Source organism: Ahaetulla prasina, chromosome 7 (assembly GCF_028640845.1).
Source record: "Ahaetulla prasina isolate Xishuangbanna chromosome 7, ASM2864084v1, whole genome shotgun sequence".
Lineage (NCBI taxonomy): Eukaryota > Metazoa > Chordata > Lepidosauria > Squamata > Colubridae > Ahaetulla > Ahaetulla prasina.
Window position 1 is genome coordinate 100,818,556 of NC_080545.1, and position 24,009 is coordinate 100,842,564.

Consider the following 24,009-nt stretch of genomic DNA (forward strand, 5'->3'; position numbering starts at 1 on the left):
TGACTTTGCTTGTCAGAAGGTTGCAAAAAGAGGATTGTGTGACCCGGGGATACTGCCACCGTCATAAACGCGAGTCAGCTGTCGAGCATCCGAATGTAAATCACGCGACCAACGCTACAACGGTCCTAAGTGTGAAAAACGGTCGTCGGCCACTTTTTTCCAGTGGTCACTAAGTGATCACTTCAAACGGTCACTAAGCAAACTGTTGTAAGTCGAGGACTACTTGTACGTCGGCTAATGAGGCTTGGTGGAAATCTAGCCTGCTTGGTTATGAGGAGGACAGGCGGCGCTCGACTTAACGACTGTTCGCAATTATGACAGATCTACAACCACATTCCCCATTATGTCAGGAGACAGTTAGGTAGAAGATCAAAGGGACTGCCATCTTTAACACAACCCCGATAGAATTGGTGTAGGTACAGAAAGTTCTCGACTTACAACTGACCTACCTCGATGCTAGTTAGGACCTGAATTCAAAGTTCTGATGCCCCCCACCCCACCCCGTGGTCACGTGTCCACGTGATTAGATACAGGTGTGTCACCCTCTCCATCCAATGTGGCGGGGAAGTGTGAATAACCACAGTTAATCAGGTAATATTTGGGCGCGGGGAAAAGGAGGCTAAATGTTAATGGAGATCCGTGCGGGAGGATTAAGCAGGATCTCCGGGTGGCCTCTTTTTCCAGCAACAGGACAAGACGTCGTCCAACCTGCACGAAGCCGCATCGGACTGCATCTGCTCCGCCCTCTACGCCATCGAGAACGTGGAGACCAACCTGCCCCTCGCCCTGCAGCTCTTCCAGGGCGTCCTGACACTGGAGACGGCGTACCACATGGCCGTGGCCCGCGAGGACTTGGACAAGTGAGTACCTGGCGCATCCTTCCCCTGGTCCCTGTTGCTGGGAGGAGTTTGAGAGCAAGGTGTGCAGCCAGGCTGGCAGTCAGACGTGCGGCTGTGTTGAATTTCCAATCTCAGTTCAAGGAGATGTTCCCAAGAGGCACCAGGTTAGAAACTGGGAGACAATGAGTTCTAGTCCCGCCTTAGGCACGAAAGCCAGCTGGGTCACTTTGAGCCAATTACTAGGAGACGGTGAATTCTAGTCCCGCCTTAAGCACGAAAGCCAACCGGGTGACTTTCAGCCAATCACCAGGGGACTGGGAATTCTAGTCCCGCCTTGGGCATAAAACCCAGCTGGGTGTGTTTGGGCCAATCACCAGGAGACGGTGAGTTTTAGTCCCGCCTTAAGCATGAAAGCCAACTGGGTACCTTTGGGCCAATCACCAGGAGATAGAGAGTTCTAGTCCCACCTTAGGCATGAAAGCCAGCTGGGTGACTTTGGGCCAATCACCAAGAGACGGGGAGTTTTAGTTCTGCCTTAGGCACAAAAGCCAGCTGGGTCACTTTGAGCCAATCACCAGGAGACGGTGAGTTCTAGTTCTGCCTTAGGCACGAAAGCCAGCTGGGTGACTTTGGGCCAATCACTAGGAGATAGAGAGTTCTAGTCCCGCCTTAGACATGAAAGCCAACTGGGTGACTTTGGGCCAGTCATCAGGAGACTGGGATTTCGAGTCCTGCCTTAGGCATGAAAGGCGGCTGGGTGACTTTGAGCCAATCACTGGGAGACTGGGAGTTCTAGTCCCGCCTTAGACATGAAAGCCAACTGGATGACTTTGGGCCAGTCATCAGGAGACTGGGATTTCTAGTCCTGCCTTAGGCATGAAAGGCGGCTGGGTGACTTTGAGCCAATCACTGGGAGACTGGGAGTTCTAGTCCCGCCTTAGACATGAAAGCCAACTGGGTGACTTTGGGCCAGTCACCAGGAGACTGGGAATTCTAGTCCCGCCTTAGGCGTGAGAGCCAGCTGGTTGATTCGTGAAGTGAATCTGGCTTGCCATTGTTTGGCAGAGGGTCTCAAAAGGGGATCACATGATCCCAGGGACACTGCAAGTGTCAAGCCCTTGCCAAGCACCTGAATTATGATCACGTGATCCTGAAGAATGCTCCCAAGGTCATAACTCACATTCTTCGGTACCGTCGTAATTTCGAACGGCCCCCGAGTGAACAAGTCGAGCCCTACCTGCAATCCCCACGAAGGCAGCATCCATGCATATAAATCTGGAATCGGAAGAAATTATTAAACGCAGGTGACCCTCGACTTGCAAGCATTGGCTTAAGTCAGGGGTAGTCAACCTTTTTATATCTACCGCCCACTTTTGTATCTCTGTTAGTAGTAAAATTTTCTATCCGTCCACCGGTTCCACAGTAGTGCACCGTGTATTGTCGTCTGTGCTTGCCTCTTGCGCATTGTGGATTGGGTTTGTGGGGTGGGGGCCTCCGGCTACGCGCTCTGCTTGTCTGTTACAGCTGGGTAGTGAGGGGGGAGATGCTCGAGCTATTCTGGGACGAGGCTCTTTTGTTTGCGGCCGCACTATAGCGCCATTTAGTTTTACTTACGTAACGTGAACTAAACTTATGCGCGGGCGATACAAATAGTATATTTTCAGAAATTTAAATTGTCACGGGGAATTTTATGAAAACCTAATGAAAATGTTTTTAAATAATGCTATGAAATTTTTTTTAAAAGTCAATTAAATTGAAAAAAAGTGCTTCAGTATCGGACAAAACCCCTACTGCCCACCATGAAAGCTGGAGCGCCCACTAGTGGGCGGTAGGGACCAGGTTGATTACCACTGGCTTACCTACTGTTCGAAGTTACGACGGCACTGAAGAAAGTGACTTAGGACTGGTTCTCCTGCTTAACAACCGTCGTACCCCTCTCCCCCTCACTGCGGTCCTGTGGTCAAAATTTAGACGCCCGACAACCGTCGTATATTTATGACCATTTTCGGCCGATCCAGCAATCACCCCTTGCGATCTCCCCGTCCAGCTTCGGACAAAGCCAAAGTCAGCGGAGAAGCCGAGTTCGCTTAAAGACTACACGATTCACTTAAGAACCGCAGTGTTTCACTTAACCACCGTGGGCAAAAAGCAAACCGAAAGTCATCAAACCAGGCAGGGTTCACTTACACCCTTCCTTGCTGCGCTTCGCTGCGAATGGAAAATTCGGCCCCCGCTCGTCGTTAAGACGAGGACGCTCTTGATTTCCCGCAAGAAATCGCATCGCTTCGTCTGCCTGATTTTTGCCCCTGCTAAAATTGTCTTGCTGACTCACCTATCGTCTCGCTGTTTTTTGTAGAGTCCTCAATTACTGTCGGATCTTCACCGAACTCTGCGAGACCTTCCTGGACAAAATCGTCTGCACCCCGGGCCAAGGTCTGGGGGACCTGCGGACTATTGAGCTGCTCCTGATCTGTGCGGGACATCCCCAGTACGAGGTACGAAGCCCCAATCTCAACCTTCCACTTCCTTGGTAGAAACTGCGACCCTCTTGAACATTTTGGGGTGCTCAAGAGTGCGTTGTGGGGGGGGGGAGGCTGCCGCCTTCTGCCAGAAGGGGGGAGGGAATTAAAAGGACCCCCTATCACTGGGCCCTGTCTAACAAAATGAAATTCAATGTATAGAAAAGTAAAGTCTTACACTTAGGCAAGAAAAAACCAAAAGTGCATATATATAAACTCGGTGAAACCAGGCTCACTAGCAGGAACTGTGAGAGGGATCTTGGAGTCTTAGTGGACAACCAGTTAAGTATGAGCCAACCGTGTCCTGCGGCTGCAAAAAAATGCCAATGCAATCCTAAATTGCATGAACAGAGGGATCCAATCAAGATCAAGGGAGGTACTAATACCACTCTACAAAGCCTTAGTAAAGCCACACTTGGAATCCTGCGTCCGGTTTTGGTTGCCATGTAAAAAAAGGCTGGGAAGTGGCTCAACAGGCTAATGCAGTCTGTTATTAACACACAGCTGCCTGCAATTACAATTACTGCAGGCTCGAGTCCCACCAGGCCCAAGGTTGACTCAGCCTTCCATCCTTTATAAGGTAGGTAAAATGAGGACCCAGATTGTTGGGGGCAATAAAAGTTGACTTTGTATATAATATACAAATGGATGACGACTATTGCCTTACACAATGTAAGCCGCCCTGAGTCTTTGGAGAAGGGCGGGATATAAATTCAAATAAAAATAAAATAATAAAAAAAAGATGTTGAGACTCTAGAAAGAGTGCAGAGAAGAGCAATGAAGATGATTAGGGGACTGGAGACTAAAACATACAAAGAACAGTTGCAGGAACTGGGCCTGGCTAGTCTAGTAAAGAGAAGGACCAGGGGAGACAGGACAGCCGTCTTCCAATATTTGAGGAGCTGCCACAGAGAGTAATTGGGGGGGTCAGGCTGTTTTCCAAGGCACCCGAAGGCCAGACAAGGACTAATGGATGGAAACTGATCCAGGAGAGATTCAACCTGGAAATAAGGAGGAATTTTCTGACAGTGAGAACAGTCAACCCATGGGACAGAAGTTGCCTTCAGAAGCTGTGGGAGCTTCATCATTGGAGGCTTTCAAGAAGAGACTGGGCTGCCCTCTGTCAGAAACGGTATAGGGTCTCCTGCTTGGGTGGGGTTGGGGTTGGTCTAGACCAGGGGTCTCCAATCTTGGCAACTTTAAGCCTAGAGGGCTTCAACTCCTAGAATTCTCCAGGAGAATTCCCAGGTTCTGGGAGCTGAAATCCGCCAGTCTTAAAGTTGCCAAGGTTGGAGACCCCTGGTCTAGATGACCTCCAAGGTCCCTTCCAACTCTGTTATTCTGTTATTCAGAAGCTGTGGGAGCTTCATCACTGGAGGCTTTCAAGAAGAGATTCGACTGCTCTCTTTCAGAAACGGTGTAGGGTCTCCTGCTTGGGTGGTGTGGGTGGGTGGGGGTTGGACTAGATGACCTACCAGGTCCCTGCCAAGTCTGTTAATCTGTAATCCCTACTCGCGACTCCCAGGTGGTCGAGATATCCTTCAACTTCTGGTACCGGCTGGGGGAGCACCTGTACAAGACGGACGATGCCATCATTCACAGCATCTTCAAGGCCTACATTCAGCGGCTTCTTCACGCCCTCGCCCGCCACTGCCAGCTGGACCCCGACCACGTAAGCCCACTCCCCTCCACGCACCCTCCCACCCCGTGTTGGTCTTCAGGCTGGCAGTCCCTAACCTGTGTCGGAGGGGGGAGGAGACGAGACGGTTCCGTGCAGGGTGGATTTGATTTCAATCGAGTCGATTTAAACCGGGATTTGAATCGCTAGTAAAAAGGCTCGATTGAAATCATAACTTTTTTAAAGAGCGACCGTCAACTTTATTTATTTATTTATTTATTTTGTCACAACAATATATGTAGGTATCATACAAAAAGATTATATAATATATAAACACATATATGGGTAAATATAAGGAGGTATAAGCATATATATAGGAAGAAGAAAAGAAAAACAATAGGACAGGAACGGTAGGCACGTTTGTGCGCTTATGCACGCCCCTTATGGTCCTCTTAGGAATGGGGTGAGGTCAATAGTAGAAAGTTTTTGGTTAAAGCTTTTAGGATTATGGGAAGAGACCACAGAGTCAGGTAAAGTATTCCAAGCACTGATGATTCTGTTGCAGAAGTCATATTTTCTGCAATCTAGATTAAAGCGGTTGACATTAAGTTTAAATCTATTAGTTGCTCTAGTATTATTGCAATTAAAGCTGAAGTAGTCTTTGACAGGAAGGACATTACAATAGATGATTCTGTGAGTTAAACTCAGGTCTTGTCGAAGGCGACGGAGTTCCAAGTTTTCTAAGCCTAGGATTTCAAGTCTGGTGGGATAAGGTATTTTGTTGTTTTCAGAGGAAAACAACAAAATACTGTGTCAAAATACTGTCCCGCAGCAGCTCCTCCTCCTACAGCCTCATGCTAGATAACTCCGCTCCATTTCATGCTGAATAAACTAAATTAGGAATGTATCTTCAACAGAAAACTAATCGTTAGATAGATTTTTACTCCAAAAGCATTTTATTAAAATAAATTGGATAAACGTTAAAAAAAAATCCGATTTAAATTTTTTTTTAAATCCCGATTTTTTTAAATTTTTTATTAAAAAAATCATCAATTTTTTCATTCACCCGGGCCTCAAGGTCATGTGATCTTGGTGGCAGCCAGATTCGCGGAACGTGTTTCTCACTTGATTGACTGAACAAATCTGGCAAGAAAAGTCGTAAAATGGGGCAAAACTCACTTAAGAACTGTCTCGCTTAGCGACGGAAATTTTGACTCCGTTGTGAAGCCGAGGACTAACCCACCAGTGTGGCGGCTTATACGACCTGTGGACTTCAACTCCCAGAATCCTTCAGCCAGCCCCTGCTCAGCGTTGGCTCTCTTGAGTGACGTCCTTTCTTCCCCAAATCCTAGGAAGGAATCCCTGAGGAAACAGATGATTTTGGGGAGTTCCGGATGCGAGTCTCAGATCTCGTCAAGGATTTGATCTTCCTGGTTGGCTCCGTAGAGTGCTTTGCCCAGGTGAGGGCCGGAAGGGGAAGGGACTCGTCCGGTAGGCCCACCGTTACCTCTTCCTTCCTGTTTTTATTTATCTTTATTTTTATTTCACCTTGGTTACTATAGACGTAACTCAAGGCAGCACGCATAGCTAATCCCTCCTTCCTGCTCCCTGTTTTTCCAAAACAACAACCCTGTGAGGTGGGCTGGGACTAGTGACCGGCCCAAAGTCACGCAGCTGGCTTTCATGCCTAAGGTAGGACTAGAACTCCCTGTCTCCTGGTGATTGGTCCAGAATCACCCAGCCGGCTTTCCTGGCTAAGACAGGACTAGAACTCACCATCTCCTGGTGATTGGCCCAAAGTCATGCAGCCGGCTTTCATGCCCAGGGCAGAACTAGAATTCACCGTCGCCCGGTGATTGGCCCAAAGTCATGTAGCCAGCTTTCATGCCCAAGGCAGAACTAGAATTCACCGTCGCCCGGTGATTGGCCCAAAGTCATGCAGCCGGCTTTCATGCCCAAGACAGAACTAGAATTCACCGTCGCCCGGTGATTGGCCCAAAGTCATGCAGCCGGCTTTCATGCCCAAGACAGAACTAGAATTCACCGTCGCCCGGTGATTGGCCCAAAGTCATGCAGCCGGCTGTCATGCCCAGGGCAGAACTAGAATTCACCGTCGCCCGGTGATTGGCCCAAAGTCATGCAGCCGGCTTTCATGCCCAGGACAGAACTACAATTCACCGTCGCCCAGTGATTGGCCTAAAGTCATGTAGCCGGCTTTCATGCCCAAGGCAGAACTAGAATTCACCGTCGCCCGGTGATTGGCCCAAAGTCATGTAGCCGGCTTTCATGCCCAGGGCAGAATTAGAATTCACCGTCGCCCGGTGATTGGCCCAAAGTCATGCAGCCGGCTTTCATGCCCAGGGCAGAATTAGAATTCACCGTCGCCCGGTGATTGGCCTAAAGTCATGTAGCCGGCTTTCATGCCCAGGGCAGAATTAGAATTCACCATCGCCCGGTGATTGGCCCAAAGTCATGCAGCCGGCTTTCATGCCCAAGGCAGAACTACAATTCACCGTCGCCCAGTGATTGGCCCAAAGTCATGCAGCCGGCTTTCATGCCCAAGGCAGAACTAGAATTCACCGTTGCCTGGTGATTGGCCCAAAGGCTCTGGTGCCTAAGGTGGAAAACTGGCATAGTAGCATACATAAGTTGTCCCATTATTATTATTATTATTATTATTATTATTATTATTATTATTATTATTATTATTATTATTATTATTATTATTATTATTAACTTTATTAATTAAACATGAAACTCCGTCAACTGAACATTCAAAAAGGCATCACAAACACCACTGACTGGTGCTAATGGTTGATACAGGTTGCTGCCAGCGTCCTGGGTATCAACCAAGTGTCGTCTTCTTATTACTTCTTCTTCTTCTTATTACTATTATTCTTATTATTATCATTATTCCTCCGCCCTTCCTCCTCCCTCGGTTTCGTTTTGCAGCTTTACGCCACTTTGAAAGAAGGCAACCCGCCCTGGGAGGTGACGGAAGCCGTTCTGTTCATCATGGCCGCAATAGCCAAGAGCGTTGACCAGTGAGTAGTGGGAGGGGGAGCCATGCCAGGGCGTTCGCCCTGCGGGGTTTCACGCATGGGTGCTTGTATGGGCCTCCCAGTCGACAACAGATAGTATAAACTGGACCCAAGATTGTGCCTTCCTGCCTCTTTTCCCCCCCTGACTCAAGGGGGCTTGGTTTCTTTTAACAGTAACAGAGTTGGAAGGGACCTTAGAGGTCATCTAGTCCAACCCCCCCCCAGTTCACGCAGGCGACTCTGTTACCATTCCAGACAAACGGCTGTCCAGTCCCTTCTTTTACTCGGGAGGAAGCTGCCAGCTTGCCCCCTTTTTCAAGTATTTTTTTATTTATTTACTTGCTTACAAGTGTAACGACTTATTTACTTGCTTGCTTATTTTTCTACTCATTTATTTATTGGTTCCCGCCTTCATTGTTTTTATAAATAACTCAAGGCCGCGGCGAACGTATGCAACCCCACCTTCCTCTTGTAAGTTATTTACGCTTGTAAGTCGAGGCACCCAGGTGTCCGGACACGATTTGTACACCGGTTCTGGCGGCGTTCGTTAAACGAATCACTGTGGCTATTAAACGACTCCAGGGTTATAAATATGAATGGGCGGGGATTTGTTTACTTTTTATTTTGCCAGAAATAGACCAAAAACAAAAAACCAAAAAAACCCACCCACGACCCATCCCAATCAAATGACCGCAGGACACCGCAACGAGTCGTAAAGGCGAGTTGCCAAGCGGCCGAAATGTGATCGCGCGTTCATGTCTCGTGACCATTTACGATGGCCAAAAGTGCTTATAAGCTGTAAAGCACCTTTTCCGGAACCGCCCTAATTTGCAAACCCTCGCTAGGCGGTCGTAAGTCGAGGACTACCTGCAACCATCCCATGTGGGGATGGGGAGGGGGGGGCGAGGATGTCTCTACCCCACAGACCTGGCCCATAGAATCTAGATGGCTTCCTGCAGGTGGGAGAAAAGTGGGGGGGGAGATGTTGGTTCTTTATAGGGGGTCCCCTAAAGCAGGAGTCTCCAACCTTGGCAACTTTAAGCCTGGCGGACTTCAACTCCCAGAACCCCCCAGCCAGCAAAGCTTAAAGTTGCCAAGGTTGGAGACCCCTGCCCTAAAGTGTTGGAGAGCCCAGGGACAAACTGGGGGTACCTGTGGTTCACGATGTGCTTTTTTTGAGGGTTCAGAATTTACCTGCTTCCCCGTTCCCCCATACTGCAGAGAGAACAACCCCACCCTGGTGGAAGTACTAGACGGAGTAGTGCGTCTCCCCGAAGCCGTGCACACAGCGGTCCGCTACACCAGCATCGAGCTGGTGGGGGAGATGAGCGAAGTGGTGGACAGGAACCCCCATTTCCTGGGTGAGTGGAAGGGCCCGGCAAGCGGGGGAGGGGGGCGCAGGCTGTGTGCCAGTCCGTGCAGAGAGGAGCCCCAAGGGCCAGTTGGTGAATTAATGCCGATCCCTTGGTTGGTCGTGGGAGCCCTCTCCATGACAGCCTTCTCTTTCAGTCTGGACATTTGTGGATGGGTGGGTAGGTAGCAGGGAGGGAGGGTGGATGGATGGATGAATGGAAGAATAGAAGGAAGAAAAGGATGGATGGATAGATTAATGGAGGAAAGGATAGAAGGAAGGAATGATGAAAGGATGGAAGGAAGAAAAGATAGATGGATGGAAGGAAGGATGAATAAATGGAGGGAAGAATAGAAGAAAGAAGATGGATGGGTGGAAGGATGGATGGATGGATGGAAGAATGGAAGGAAGAAAAGGATGGATCGATGGAGGGAAGGATGGAAGAAAGGAAGAAAAGGTGGATGGAAGGAAGGAAGGATGAATAAATGGAGGGAAGACTAGAAGAAAGAAGATGGATGGGTGGAAGGATGGATGGATGGAAGAATGGAAGGAAGAAAAGGATGGATGGATAGATCGATGGAGGAAAGGATAGAAGGAAGGAAGGATGAAAGGATGGAAGGAAGAAAAGATGGATGGAAGGAAGGAAGGATGAATAAATGGAGGGAAGAATAGAAGAAAGAAGATAGATGGGTGGATGGATGGATGGAAGAATGGAAGGAAGAAAAGGATGGATCGATGGAGGGAAGGATGGAAGGAAGGATGAAAGGAAGAAAAGGTGGATGGAAGGAAGGATGAATAAATAAATGGATGGAAGAATAGAAGGAAGAAAAGATGGATGGGTGGAAGGAAGGAAGGATAAAGGAAAAGATGGTTAGATGGATGGAAGGAATAGAAGGATATGAGGAATCGATGGAAAAATAGAAGGAAGAAGATGGATGAAAGGAAAGTTGAATGGATGGATCGATGGAGGGAAGGAAGGAAGGAAGGATGGAAGGAAGGAAGGAGGAATAAATGGATGGAAGAAAAGATGGATGGATGGAAGCAAAGATAGGAAGGATGGACGGACGGACGGATGGAAGGAAGGAACAACGGCTGAAAAAACATGGCAATGAAAAAGATGTTTGTGAGGAAGAAGCCCCTCCCGTGCGTTCCCAATCCAGCTTCTCCTCTCCCCCTCCCTCCTCCGCCCACAGATCCTGTCCTGGGCTACCTGATGAAGGGCTTGTGTGAGAAAGCTCTCGCCTCCATCGCCGCCAAAGCCATCCACAACATTTGCTCCGTGTGCCGGGACCACATGGCCCAGCACTTCACCGGCCTTCTGGAAATCGCCCGTTCCCTGGACTCCTTCATGCTCTCGCCCGAAGCAGCTGTTGGACTCTTGAAAGGTACGGCCTCCCTCCCTCCTTCCAGCCCCAGGCCAGGTGTCACCCCCCCCTTCAGGTGGGGAGAGCTTTAGGTGGCTAAAACCATAATCCTGCTTCCCTGACTCGCTTGTGTTGCGGCCTGTCGGCCGCTGGCCCTTCCAGCAGCTGAATCAGAGGAGGAGGAGGAGGCGTGGGAGTCGGGGTCAGCGTCAAGGCAACCTGGGAGTGCCAAGGGGGAAGAGGGAATGGACCTGTCAGAGACAGAGGCGAAGCCTGGGCTGTCCGTCAGCCCTCAGATGGAGAGTCAACAGCCCCCAGGTCTGGAGGTGGCTGATGAGGAAGAGGAGGAAGACAGCTAGGTCCGGTGCCTGACGCGTGAATGTGCAGAAGGCAGAGGAGAGGAGAGCAGTGGAAATCTATGGGCCGGTCCTCGGGACGGAAGAGCCACCGCTGCTAGCGAAGCCCCTCCCTAGCTCTGGGGATAAAAGGCAGGGGGCGGAGATGAATAGGCGTGGCAGACAATCCTTCATCTTACGGCCGGACAGACTTGTTCGCCTGCGGTGAGAGAGAAATCTTTTTGCTGCTGGCATTTCCCGATAAAGGAAACTTTTGAGTTCACTTCAGAGGGTTGGTCGTGTTTGGGGAGCCGGGTGAGAACAGCTTGACGGACTCCTGTCCATCCTCTCGTTGGGCAGGGACGGCATTGGTCCTCGCCAGGCTCCCTCTGGAGAAGATCTCGGCATGCCTCAGTGAACTCTGTGCCGTTCAAGTGATGGCCTTGAAAAAGGTGAGTGGTCTGGACTCTCCTCCGGCTCTTGGAAGGTTGACTAGGAGGGGAGAGTTGCGGGATAGGAAAACCGTTTTATCTGCCAAGGAGCTTGGAGACTTGGGAGCTATAGAATTCCCTCTTGGGCACCCACTCGTTCCTGTTGCCTTCGGGGAGACAGTAAGCACTGGGAAAAATTCATTAAGGTACCACATTAGAAACCAGGAGACGGTGAGTTCTAGTCCTGCCTTAAGCATGAAAGCCAACTGAGTGACTATGGGCCAATCACCAGGAGACTGTGAGTTCTAGTCCTGCCTTAAGCATGAAAGCTAATGGGAGACTTTGGGCCAATCACCAGGAGATGGTGAGTTCTAGTCCTGCCTTAAGCACGAGAGCTGGCTGGGTAAAATTTTAGGCCACTCCCAGCAGACTGGAAGTGTTGGTCCCACCTTAGGCATGAAAGCTGACTGGATGACATTGGACCAATCCCCAGGAGATGGTGAGTTCTAGTCCCGCCTTAGGCGTAAAACCCAGGTGAGTGACCTTGGGCCAGTTCCTCTCTCTCAGCCTAACCCTTAAAGGGTTGTAGGGAAAATAGGAGAAAAGGATATCTTGGCCTCCTTATAAAACTAATAAATAAATAAGGCAGATAACAGCCCACTTCTCCGACTGCCTTTTGGGACGGGTGGAGCTGGGGATTATAGGTGTCGTAGTCCACATCCTTCCAAGACCTTTCTTTAGAGGAAGAGAGGGAGGGCTGGGATAGAAAGATTTTGGATGTTTGGAGTTATTTGGACTTTGAAATTCGGATATTTGGAGTTAGAGACGGGTGGCTAATAAATGCCTGAAATAAATAAAAACTCCGCCCACCTGGGACGGCCTTACCTGTCCTCTCTCTCTCTCTCTCTCTCCTTCAGCTGCTGTCTCAGGAGCCGAGCAATGGCCTCTCTTCTGACCCCACCGTGCCCCTCGACCGCCTTGCTGTTATATTTAGGTAAGGACCCAGGGGGCGGGCAGGCTGGGCTCGGGGGTCCGAATGCCAGGGCAATAGCTTCTTTGATGCCGGCCCCCCTCCCCGTATCTTCAACGGTTTGCTCTTAGGAGAAATTATGCCAGCCTCTAAAGCAGTGGTTCTCAACCTGTGGAAATATCGGAAATATGGGAAGTATACTTGCGAGTCGAAGAATCACGCTCCAATGGTTGACTCCACAAGCCAGCTGCAGGCTCTTCAAATCGCTAGCCGAATTCGGCTTCAGGCGCGATGAATTTAAAAAGAGAGAAATCTTTGCTCTGATGTCTCCCTCTCAAGCCAGCTGCAATCACTCCCAATCGCTAGCCTAATCCGGCTTCAGGCGCGATATAAACTTAATAGGGGAGGAGTCTCCGCTTTAATGCCTCCGTCCTCAAGGCAATCGCAAGCAGTTCAGATCGCTAGCCAATACGGCTTCAGGCGCGATAAATTCAAAACGAAAATAATTTTACGGTTGGGGTCGCCACATCGTGGGGAATTGTATTAAAGAGGTCGCAGCACTATAAAGGTTGAGAACCACTGCTCTAAAGAGCTTACCTTGAGTAAGTGGGGTGTTGTTTAGTGCTTGATTCAAGAATTACTAATTCAGGCAAATAGGCAAACAGTGAACAACAGCCCAAGAAGATGCCCACCAATGATGGCAGGGTAGACCACTTGTACACAAGTGGAGAGCAGACCTCCTTCTGTTTTGCCACTGATGATGTTACCTAGTTGGGTGTCGTGTCCCACTCCTCCTCTGACGGCCGGGTCGGGGAAGTCTGTATCAAGCGTGGCCACGAAGCCTCTGCAGCTTTGCCAAAGTCCTGTCAGAGTTCTCAGGGCAGGCAGGAGTCCAAGATGTGACTTCAGCAATCCAAATTAGACTTTGCCTGACTCAAATAATGCCAGAAAGCAAATCCTTTATATAGGCCATGGGGTGTGGCTCCATGACTCAGCACTTATCCAGGCCTGCCCCTCCCTTCCTTTTGCTGACGTCGCCTCTCCATTCTCCGGAAGCGGGGATCCGTCCACTGTGTCTTTCCGTCCTCCTGCTCTGCTGCCGGCACTTCTAGCACGTGGCTGGCTTCGTGCTCACACGCTGTAGGAGGGAGGTTTGTTTGCTCATTCTTTCTGGGCATGGTGCCAGGGCTGGGGGCTGGAGGCGTGCCAGGCCATTCTTCTTCACTATCAGTCTCTGGCTCAGATAGCAGGAGATGGGAGGGGCCCGGCTGAGGAGAGGAGGACGGGCGAGGCACAACACTGGGTCATGAAATGTCTGCAAGAAAACAATCAAGCTCAGAGACCACTGAGGATCCCATAATCCTCCTCTTCCTCCTCCTCCTCCTCTACCCACACCCTCCTAACACTGACAATAGTACATAGTTGGGTCATCAAATGTCTGCAAGAAAACAACTGACCTTGGAAAGCACCAATGAGCCCGCAGTCTTCATCCTCCTCCTACACCCCCAAACTACACTCTCTCTTAGCACTGATGCTATTCCCTAGTTGGGTCAAAAAACGTCTGCAAGAAAACCCCCAAGCTCAGAGAGGACCAAACACCCATTCTCATTCTCCTCCTCCTCCTCCTTCTCCCTCCTAGCATTGATGCTATTCCCTAGTTGGATCAAAAAATGTCTGCAAGAAAACCCCCAAGTTCAGAGAGGACCAAACACCCATTCTCCTCCCCCTCCTCCTCCTCCCCCTCCTCCTCCTCCCCCTCGTCCTCCTCCTCCTCCCCCTCCTCCCCCGTCCTCCTCCTCCTCCTCCTCCTCCTCCTCCACCTCCACCTCGCAACTCCCCCTCCCTCCTAGCACTGATGCTATTCCCTAGTTGGGTCATGAAATGTCTGCAAGAAAGTCACCCACCTCAGAGACCACCAAGGACCCTCCACTCATCGTCGTCTCCTTACCTGTCCGGTTGAAACCGGCTTTCATCCTTGAGCGTTCCCTGTCCTTTTCATTTCTTTTTCCCTTCCAGGCACACCAACCCCATTGTAGAGAACGGACAGACACACCCCTGCCAAAAAGTCATCCAAGAGGTAAAAGAGGCAGCAAGGCCTTGTCTCCCACACTCGCTCCTGAAAATCCAGAGAGAGCCAGAAGTGTTGAATTGGGCATTTGGGGCACTTGGGAATTCGACACGAAAGGGATCCAGGTTGGAGAAAAATTCCCACAGGTTGTAGAAGAGCAGACTTGGGCATTTTATGGCTTCCAGGCCAGAGGTCTCGAACCTTGGTCCCTTTAAGACTTGCGGACTTCAACTCCCAGAGTCCCTCAGCCAGCAAAGCTGGGAGTTGAAGTCCACAAGTCTTAAAGGGACCAAGGTTGGAGACCCCTGCTCTATCTCTCCCACGTGGGTTGCTTTTATTTTGAAAGTGTTTTGAAAAACAGCTTATTTTCTTTTCAATTTACGTATGTGTGCATCTACGCACCTTCACATCCCTATTGGTTCATTCCTCCACAACAATTCCAGGTTTTCAGTTTGCACCTTGAGAAAAATAAGTGCCCATTCCGGCGTTAGAGGGCTTGTTTTCACCCTGGGAGCCCTTGCCCACTGCGGGGATCTCTAACCTCGCCAACTTTGTGGACTTCAACTCCCAGAATTCCATAGTGGAATGGGGAACTCTGGGAGTTGAAGTCCACCCATCTTAAAGCATGGCGCCTAGGGAATTCTGGGACTTGAAGTCCACCTGTCTTTAAAGCATGCTGGCTGGGGGATTCTGGGAGTTGAAGTCCACCCATCTTAAAGCTTGCTGGCTGGGGGATTCTGGGAGTTGAAGTCCACCCATCTTAAAGCTTGCTGGCTGGGGGATTCTGGGAGTTGAAGTCCACCCATCTTAAAGCTTGCTGGCTGGGGGATTCTGGGAGTTGAAGTCCACCCATCTTAAAGCTTGCTGGCTGGGGGATTCTGGGAGTTGAAGTCCACCCCTCTTAAAGCTTGCTGGCTGGGGGATTCTGGGAGTTGAAGTCCACCCCTCTTAAAGCTTGCTGGCTGGGGGATTCTGGGAGTTGAAGTCCACCCCTCTTAAAGCTTGCTGGCTGGGGGATTCTGGGAGTTGAAGTCCACCCCTCTTAAAGCTTGCTGGCTGGGGGATTCTGGGAGTTGAAGTCCACCCATCTTAAAGCTTGCTGGCTGGGGGATTCTGGGAGTTGAAGTCCACCCATCTTAAAGCTTGCTGGCTGGGGGATTCTGGGAGTTGAAGTCCACCCCTCTTAAAGCTTGCTGGCTGGGGGATTCTGGGAGTTGAAGTCCACCCGTCTTAAAGGTTGGACACTCTTGGTCCATTGCCCTTCCTCCTGTTGACCTTCCTCTTTTGTCTTCTCCAGATTTGGCCGGTGCTCTCGGAAACCTTGAACAAACACCGGGCCGACAACCGCATCGTGGAACGCTGCTGCCGGTGCCTGCGTTTTGCCGTCCGGTGTGTCGGCAAGGGATCGGCAGCCCTTTTGCAGCCGCTGGTTACTCAGGTGAGAGTTTTCGCCCCTCTGCCAATGGGTGCTCATTCCTGAAACGTAGTCATACTCGGACAGGTTTTTTTTAAAAAAATAAAAAAAAACCCAAATATTCCAAATTTTGCTCTACGAGTGAATCAGTTCTGGTTTATCGACTTCTGCTGGATTCCTGTTTTGCTACCTTCTGCTCTACCGTGGAGAGCTCTCGGTACCGTAGCATTTAAGGCAGTTGTCCCTAATCTTTTGGGCACCAGGGACAATTTTTCTACTGCCTGGGGCAGATGTGGTTTTGTGCAGGTTCTATGACAACTTGTCATGGCCAGCTTGCGATGGTCAACTCACCAAGGGGCGAGAATTACACTAATATCAAAGAAATACTCTTAATAGAATCATTAAAGGAAGGATAGCAATAGCATTTAGACTTCTATACCGCTTCACAGGGCTTTCCAGCCCTCTTAAGCGGTTTACAGAGTCAGCCTCTCTTGACCCCAAACATCTGGGTCCTCATTTGACCCACCTCGGAAGGATGGAAGGCTGAGTCAACTTTGAGCTGGTCAGGATCGAACTCCTGGCTGTGGGGTTGCAGAGTTAGCCTGCAATACTGCATTCCAACCACTGCACCATCACGGCTCTTCCTTCCTTCCTTCTTTCCTTCCTTCCTCCTTCCCTAACTTACTTACTTTCCCCTTCCCTCTCTTCCTTCCCTTCTCACTTCTTTCCTTCTTTCCTTCCTTCCTTCCTTCCTTCCTTCCTTCCTTCCTTCCTTCCTTCCTTCCTTCCTTCCTTCCTTCCTTCCTCCCTCCCTTAACTTACTTACTTTCCCCTTCCCTCTCTTCCTTCCCTTCTCCCTTCCTTCCTTCCTTCCTTCCTTCCTTCCTTCTTTCCTTCCTTCCTTCCTTCCTTCCTTCCTTCCTCACTCACTTACTTTCCTTCCTCTCCCCTTCCTCTCTTCCTTCCTTCTCCTCCCTCCCTCCCTCCCTCCCCTTCCTTCCTCACTTACTTTCCCCTTCCCTCTCCCCCTTCCCTCCCTCCCTCCCTTATTTATTTACTTTCCCCTTCCCTCCCTCCCTCCTTTCCATTTATCAATAGCACCTAGGCTTATATACCACGTCACTGGTTTACAGAGTCAACCTCTTGCCCCCAACAATTTTATCAACCTCAGAAGGATGGAAAGCTCAAATCAACCTTGGACGCCACCGCCAAAGGAGAGACAAAACAAAATAACGAATGGCAAAAACGGAAAATAATTTTTTAAATTATTTGAAGCGATTACATTGAATTGTTGAATCGTCTCGTGGCCAGTTGGCTGCGGCGAACTGTCCCATTCCGTTCTTGCGTGATCTAGAATCCCGCATACGTGCAGATGGTCTTCGTCTTCCGCAGCCTAGTTGCTAACAGGCTGCGGACTAGCGGGGGCCTGGATCCTGGGGACGCCTGTAAGTCAGTGTGCAGTTTCCATAAGTTTAATCGGCGCAGAATTTCTCCTTTCAAGCACCGTTCGTCCCCGGACTGCTGAGCGTTTGGGCCTGGAGAATTCTTCCCACTCCAGTTGTGAGAGGCTCCTTTTTCGCCTCCCACAGCTACAGCCCCTCCTTGTTGTTCGCCGTTGAGTCTCGGCAGGCTTGCCTGGCACTGCCAGGTGTGCCCGCTCCTCCGTTGAGCCTGGGCTGCTTTCCTTGGCAGATGGTGAACGTGTACCAGGAACACCAGCACTCCTGTTTCCTGTACCTGGGCAGCATCCTGGTGGACGAGTACGGCATGGAAGAGGGCTGCAGGCAGGGGCTGCTCGACATGCTGCAGGTAGGTAGGTAGGTAGGTAGGTGGGTGGTGCTGGAGACTGGGCAGAGCGGGAGACTAGAGCTCCCTTTCTGGGCCAGGCGTCCTGGGCACCTGATCCATCCAGCCACCGGTTTAAGGGGTCCCCGTTCGCAAAGAGTGCGGGACTCAAACAAAGCAGTTTAATCAGGTTCATTGCCTGGTTAATTCACGCAAGCACCTAAGCCCGTTGTCGTGTCCCACTCCTCCTCTGACGGCCGGGTCTGGGAAATCTGTATCAAGTGTGGCCACGAAGCCTCTGCAGCTTTGCCAAATTCCTGTCAGAGTTCTCAGGGCAGGCAGGAGTCCAAGGTGTGACTTCAGCAACCAGATGAGACTTTGCCTGACTCAAGGAATGCCAAAAAGCAGATCCTTTATATAGGCCATGGGGTGTGGCTCCATGACTCAGCACTTATCCAGGCCTGCCCCTCCCTTCCTTTTGCTGACGTCGCCTCTCCATTCTCCGGAAGCGGGGATCTGTCCACTTTTCATCCTCCTGCTCAGCTGCCGGCAATTCTGGCTCGTGACTGGCTTCATGCTCATCATGCTCACACGCTGGGGGGGGGGAGGTTTATTTGCTCAGTCTGTCCGGGCATGGTGCCAGGACTGGGGGCTGGAGGCATGCCAGGCCCTTCGTCTGCACTATCAGTCTCTGGCTGAGATAGCAGGAGATGGGAGGGGCCCGGCTGCAGAGAGGGGGGCGGGCGAAGCACAACACCCGTTGCTGCTTTCTCACAGCAGACCAAGCCATAGAAGTAGCCAAGACAGCCAGGTTGGTCTAGTGGTTAAGGCACCGGGCTAGAAAGAGGGAGACGATAAGTTCTAGTTCTGCCTTAGGCACGAAAGCCGGCCGGGTGACTATGCACCAATCCCCAGGAGATGGGGAGTTCTAGTTCTCTGTCTTATGCGGGGAAGCCAGCTGGGTGACTTTGGACCAATCCCCAGGCGACAGGGAGTTCTAGTCCTGCTTTAAACTTGAAAGTCTGCTGGGTGCCTTTGGACCAATCCCCAGGCGACGGGGAGTTCTAGTCCCGCTTTAAGCTTGAAAGTCTGCTGGGTGCCTTTGGACCAATCCCCAGGCGACGGGGAGTTCTAGTCCCGCTTTAAGCTTGAAAGTCTGCTGGGTGCCTTTGGACCAATCCCCAGGCGACGGGGAGTTCTAGTCCCGCTTTAAGCTTGAAAGTCTACTGGGTGCCTTTGGACCGATCCCCAGGCGACGGGGAGTTCTAGTCCCGCTTTAAGCTTGAAAGTCTGCTGGGTGCCTTTGGACCGATCCCCAGGCGACGGGGAGTTCTAGTCCCGCTTTAAGCTTGAAAGTCTGCTGGGTGCCTTTGGACCGATCCCCAGGCAACGGGGAGTTCTAGTCCCGCTTTAAGCTTGAAAGTCTGCTGGGTGCCTTTGGACCGATCCCCAGGCGACGGGGAGTTCTAGTCCCGCTTTAAGCTTGAAAGTCTGCTGGGTGCCTTTGGACCAATCCCCAGGCGACGGGGAGTTCTAGTCCCGCTTTAAGCTTGAAAGTCTGCTGGGTTCCTTTGGACCAATCCCCAGGCGACGGGGAGTTCTAGTCCCACTTTAAGCTTGAAAGTCTGCTGGGTGCCTTTGGACCAATCCCCAGGTGACGGGGAGTTCTAGTCCCACTTTAAGCTTGAAAGTCTGCTGGGTGCCTTTGGACCAATCCCCAGGTGACGGGGAGTTCTAGTCCCACTTTAAGCTTGAAAGTCTGCTGGGTGCCTTTGGACCAATCCCCAGGCGACAGGGAGTTCTAGTCCCACTTTAAGCTTGAAAGTCTGCTGGGTGCCTTTGGACCAATTCCCAGGTGACGGGGAGTTCTAGTCCCGCTTTAAGCTTGAAAGTCTGCTGGGTGCCTTTGGACCAATCCCCAGGAGATGAGGAGTTCTAGTCCCGCTTTAGCCATGAAAGACAGCTGGGTGACCTTTGGCCACTCCCTCTCTCTCAGCCCGGCCCACCTCACAGGGTGGTTGTTGTGGTTGTGGGGAAAATAGGAGGAGGAAGTCCTATTACGAACGTTCACCGCCTTGAGTTATTTTTTAGCGTCATAAAGGCAGGGTGCAAATAAATATCAATGAAGAAATAACCTGAGCCCGTTTTCAGCCTTGCCTGGCATTCTGTGTGAACTCCGCCGTTAAGAGTTGGGAAAGGCCAGGAGGGCATCTTTCGGGTGCTGGAGGCCTAGAGGAAGACCCTCTGGGCCCCCCTCCCCGAAAGACGCTTTGCCAGAACAGTTTTGGGGAGAGGACCTGGGGAGGTCCCTTTTCCCACCTGAAGAGATGCTCTCCGGCTTTGGTGCTGAGCCGTCTCCTTGTCGCTTCGTCGCAGGCGCTGTGTGTCCCCACTTTCCGGCTGCTGGAACAACCCAACGGCCTCCAAAACCATCCGGACACAGTGGATGACCTCTTCCGGCTGGCCACCAGGTACCCCCACCTGGGCCCGTTGATGGGTTGGATTTTATCCTGTTGGGAAGCACATAAACCTCTTTGAACCTGAGATCCAAGAAAGACTAGCGAGCGGAGGCAGATGGAGAATCCCTGGACGGGGAGACGGCCGCAGCAGATAAGATAGAAAAAGAGAGAGAGAGGAATAGAGAGAGACAGATGTGGATGGGTGGGTGGATATGAAGATAGGTGATAAATGATGGATGATACATGAATGGTAGATGGATAAATGGAAGAGATGGAGGGAGGGAAGGATGAATGGGCGGATGAGCAGAAAGACAGGTAGGTAGGTAGGCAGAGAGAGAGAGGAAGTGAGATAGATGGATAGCTAGAGGGGATAGAAGGCTAAACAGATAGATAGAGGGAGACGGACAGACTAGATAAATAGTGGAGAGATAGATAGATAAATACAGATGGAAAGGTAGATAGATAGATAAAAATAGAGACAGAGGTAGATAGATAGATAGATAGATAGATAGATAGATAGATAGATAGATAGATAGATAGATAGATAGATAGATAGATGATAAATAAAAATAGAGACAGAGATAGATAGGTAGCTAGGTAGGTAGCTAGGTAGGTAAGTAGGTCTTGGCGTATTCGGGTCTTTTCCCATATAAGGTTGAGAGTATCTTGGCTTACACGGGAAAAGACCCGAATACGCCTAAATACCTATACTCATGAAAACCTACGAAAGCAAACATAGATAGATGAGAGAGAGAGAGAGAGAGAGAGAGATAAATAGAGGCAGATGGAGAGATAGATAGATAAATATAAATAAATAAATAGAGACAGATAGATAGATATAGAGACAGATGGAGAGATAGATAGATAGATAGATAGATAGATAGATAGATAGATAGATAGATAGATAGATAGATAGATAGATAGGTATAAATAGAGAGAAATGGAGAGATAGATAGATAGATATAAATAGAGAGAGATGGAGAGATAGATAGATAGATAGATAGATAGATAGATAGATAGATAGATAGATAGATAGATAGATAGATATAAATAGAGAGATAGATAGATAGATAGATAGATAGATAGATAGATAGATAGATAGATAGATAGAAATAAATAGAGACAGATGGAGCTAGATAGAGAGATAGAGAAATAGAGGGATAGACACTGTTGATATACATTGAGACCGATAGAGACAGGTGTGGATGGACGGATGGATAGACACATGATGTACATGATGTAAAGACGGATGGATGGATAAATGAGATTGATGTATGGTAGGAGTGATGGGGAGACAGACGGACAGACCTGGATCAATGGACAAACGGATGGTTGCATGGAGGGACATCCAGAGAGATGGAAGGATAGACAGACAGATGGAGAGAGGGACGGACAGACAGATGGACAGATAGAGAAGGGCTTCAGGGTCAAGCCCAGAGAGAGTAGAGAGAATTCTGCTCAGCCTTCTCATTGCCCCCCTTTAATTTGCAACACCCCCAACACTCGCAAGGCTGCGGCACGAAATGCCTTCTAACCCCCTCTCCCCATGGCAGGTTCATCCAACGCAGCCCCCTCACCCTCCTACGCAGCCAGGTGATTCTCCCCATCCTGCAGTGGGCCATCGCCGCCACCACCTTGGATCACCGGGACGCCAACTGCAGCGTCATGAAATTCCTGCGCGACCTCGTCCACACAGGCGTGGCCAACGATGTGAGTCCGGGGGTGGGGAGGCTGCCTGACGGGGTGACGGGGAGGGAAACCCGCACGGTGGCAACTTTGCAGATCTCTTGGTTCTTTACATCTTGAAAGAAACTTTTTTTCATTATCTTTGACTTTTGTTGCAAGCTTTTGTTCATTTTGAGCCTTAGCTTTGCAGATTCGGGCTATTTGCTGGTATTCTGCTTTAGCTTTGTGCCCCTCTTTAGACAAGAAGCGGGCTCTGAAATCTGCCACCTGGGGAAAGAGGGCAGAGGGTGGCCAGCGCCTGAGCCCTCTCCGTTGCGTGTCCTTTGCAGCACGAGGACGACTTTGAGGCCCGCAAGGAGCTCATCGGGCAGGTGATGACCCAACTGGGCCAGCAGTTGGTGAGCCAGCTGTTGCAGACCAGCTGCTTCTGCCTGCCGCCTTACACCCTACCGGACGTGGCCGAGGTGCTCTGGGAGATCATGCAGGTCGACAGGCCGGTAAGCGACGCAGGAGGCCTTGTGGGACCCCCGGGTGGATTGGCCCTCCGGGATGGAGGAAGAGTAACCACGGGTGGTGTAGCCCCCAGACTACACCAGCCCTCTAGATAGGTGGATGGATGGGTAGATAGACAGACAGACAGACAGACAGACAAGGGATGGATGGATGGGGTGGGGGGTGGGTAGCTTCTTGGATGAGATAGATAGATGATAGATATAGATAGACAGATGATAGATAGATGGATGGATGGATGGATGGATGGATGGATGGATGGATGGATGGATGGATGATAGGGGATAGATAGATAGATGGATGATAGGGGATAAATAGATGATAGGGGATAGATAGATGAATAGTTAATAGATGGATGGATGGATAGATATAGATGAGGAGGCAGATATGTGGATTGATGGGTAGATAGACAAGGGATGGGAGGATGGGGTAGGGTGGGTGGGTAGCTTCTTGGATGAAATAGATAGATAGATAGATAGATAGATAGATAGATAGATAGATAGATAGATAGATAGATAGATAGATAGATAGATAGATGGATGATAGGGGATAGATAGATAGATGATAGGGGATAGATAGATGAATAGTTAATAGTTGGATGGATGGATAGATATAGATGAGGAGGCAGATATGTAGATGGATGAGTAGAGAGAGATGAGAGAGAGTAAGAGAGAGGGGGATAGATAGATGAATAGTTAATGGATGGATGGATGGATGGATAGATAAAGGATAGATGAATAGGCAGATATGTAGATGGGTGAGTAGAGAGAGAGATGAGAGAGAGTAGATAGATAGATAAATAGATAGATAGGGATAGATAGTTGAGTAGGCAGATATGTGAATGGATGGATGAATAGAGAGAGATGATGGATGGATGGATAGGTGGAGACGTGGATATATAGATGAGATGAGATATGAATGATGGAAGGATAGAAGAGATAGATGAATGGTGGGTGGGATGGATGGATGGATGGTTGCATGGAGGGATAGACAGGAAGAGCGATAGACAGAGAAAGAGGCAGGTAGATAGAGGGAAAGAGAGAGATGGACAGAGAAGGGCTTGAGGATGGGCCCGGAGAGAGAAGTGCCCTGAGCCTTCTCCTTACCCCCTTAATTTGCAGTGTCCCCTCCCCTGGCAGAGCAGGGGTGGGTGGGTGTCAGGGTCCCTCAGAAGGTCTTACCATCTCTCTACTCCCCCCCCCCCCGCCCCAAATCCTGGCCATAGACGTTCTGCCGCTGGCTGGAGAACTCCCTGAAAGGGTTGCCGAAGGAGACCACGGGGGGAGCCGTTCAGGTGACCCACAAGCAGCTGACGGACTTCCACAAGCAAGTCACTAGGTCAGTGGGGAGCGGGGCAGAGGGGGCTGCGGGACGCTTCGGGGCTGGTCCTCCCTTGCTGCATGTCTCCCCCCCCCAAAAAAAAATTATTCTGTGAACATAAAACAGAGCCTTCGGCACATGAAGGAAAAACAAACGTCCCATTGCTGCCACAGATCTAGTCCTCGAGTTACGACCACAAATTGGGATCAAAATGTCTGGGTAAAATTTTGGGCCAGTCACCAGGGGACTGGGAGTTCTAGTCCCAGCTTAGCCGTAAAAGCCAGCTGGGTGACTTTTGA

At 50.2% G+C, this 24,009-nt stretch overlaps 1 protein-coding gene across 2 annotated transcripts in view; it reads left to right on the forward strand.

Moving 5' to 3' along the window:
• TNPO3 (transportin 3) overlaps positions 1-24,009 on the forward strand; it is a 53,158-nt gene that overhangs the window by 22,970 nt on the left and 6,179 nt on the right. For both annotated transcript variants that reach the window (XM_058190150.1, XM_058190151.1), the window contains exons 6-21: positions 685-860; positions 3,196-3,334; positions 4,884-5,030; positions 6,329-6,436; positions 7,929-8,020; positions 9,239-9,378; positions 10,562-10,753; positions 11,428-11,519; positions 12,416-12,492; positions 14,485-14,545; positions 15,834-15,974; positions 17,643-17,759; positions 20,112-20,206; positions 21,748-21,904; positions 22,210-22,377; positions 23,616-23,728. In XM_058190150.1, the coding sequence (XP_058046133.1) occupies positions 685-860; positions 3,196-3,334; positions 4,884-5,030; positions 6,329-6,436; positions 7,929-8,020; positions 9,239-9,378; positions 10,562-10,753; positions 11,428-11,519; positions 12,416-12,492; positions 14,485-14,545; positions 15,834-15,974; positions 17,643-17,759; positions 20,112-20,206; positions 21,748-21,904; positions 22,210-22,377; positions 23,616-23,728 (2,015 nt within the window). The remainder of the gene's footprint in view (positions 1-684; positions 861-3,195; positions 3,335-4,883; positions 5,031-6,328; positions 6,437-7,928; positions 8,021-9,238; positions 9,379-10,561; positions 10,754-11,427; positions 11,520-12,415; positions 12,493-14,484; positions 14,546-15,833; positions 15,975-17,642; positions 17,760-20,111; positions 20,207-21,747; positions 21,905-22,209; positions 22,378-23,615; positions 23,729-24,009) is intronic.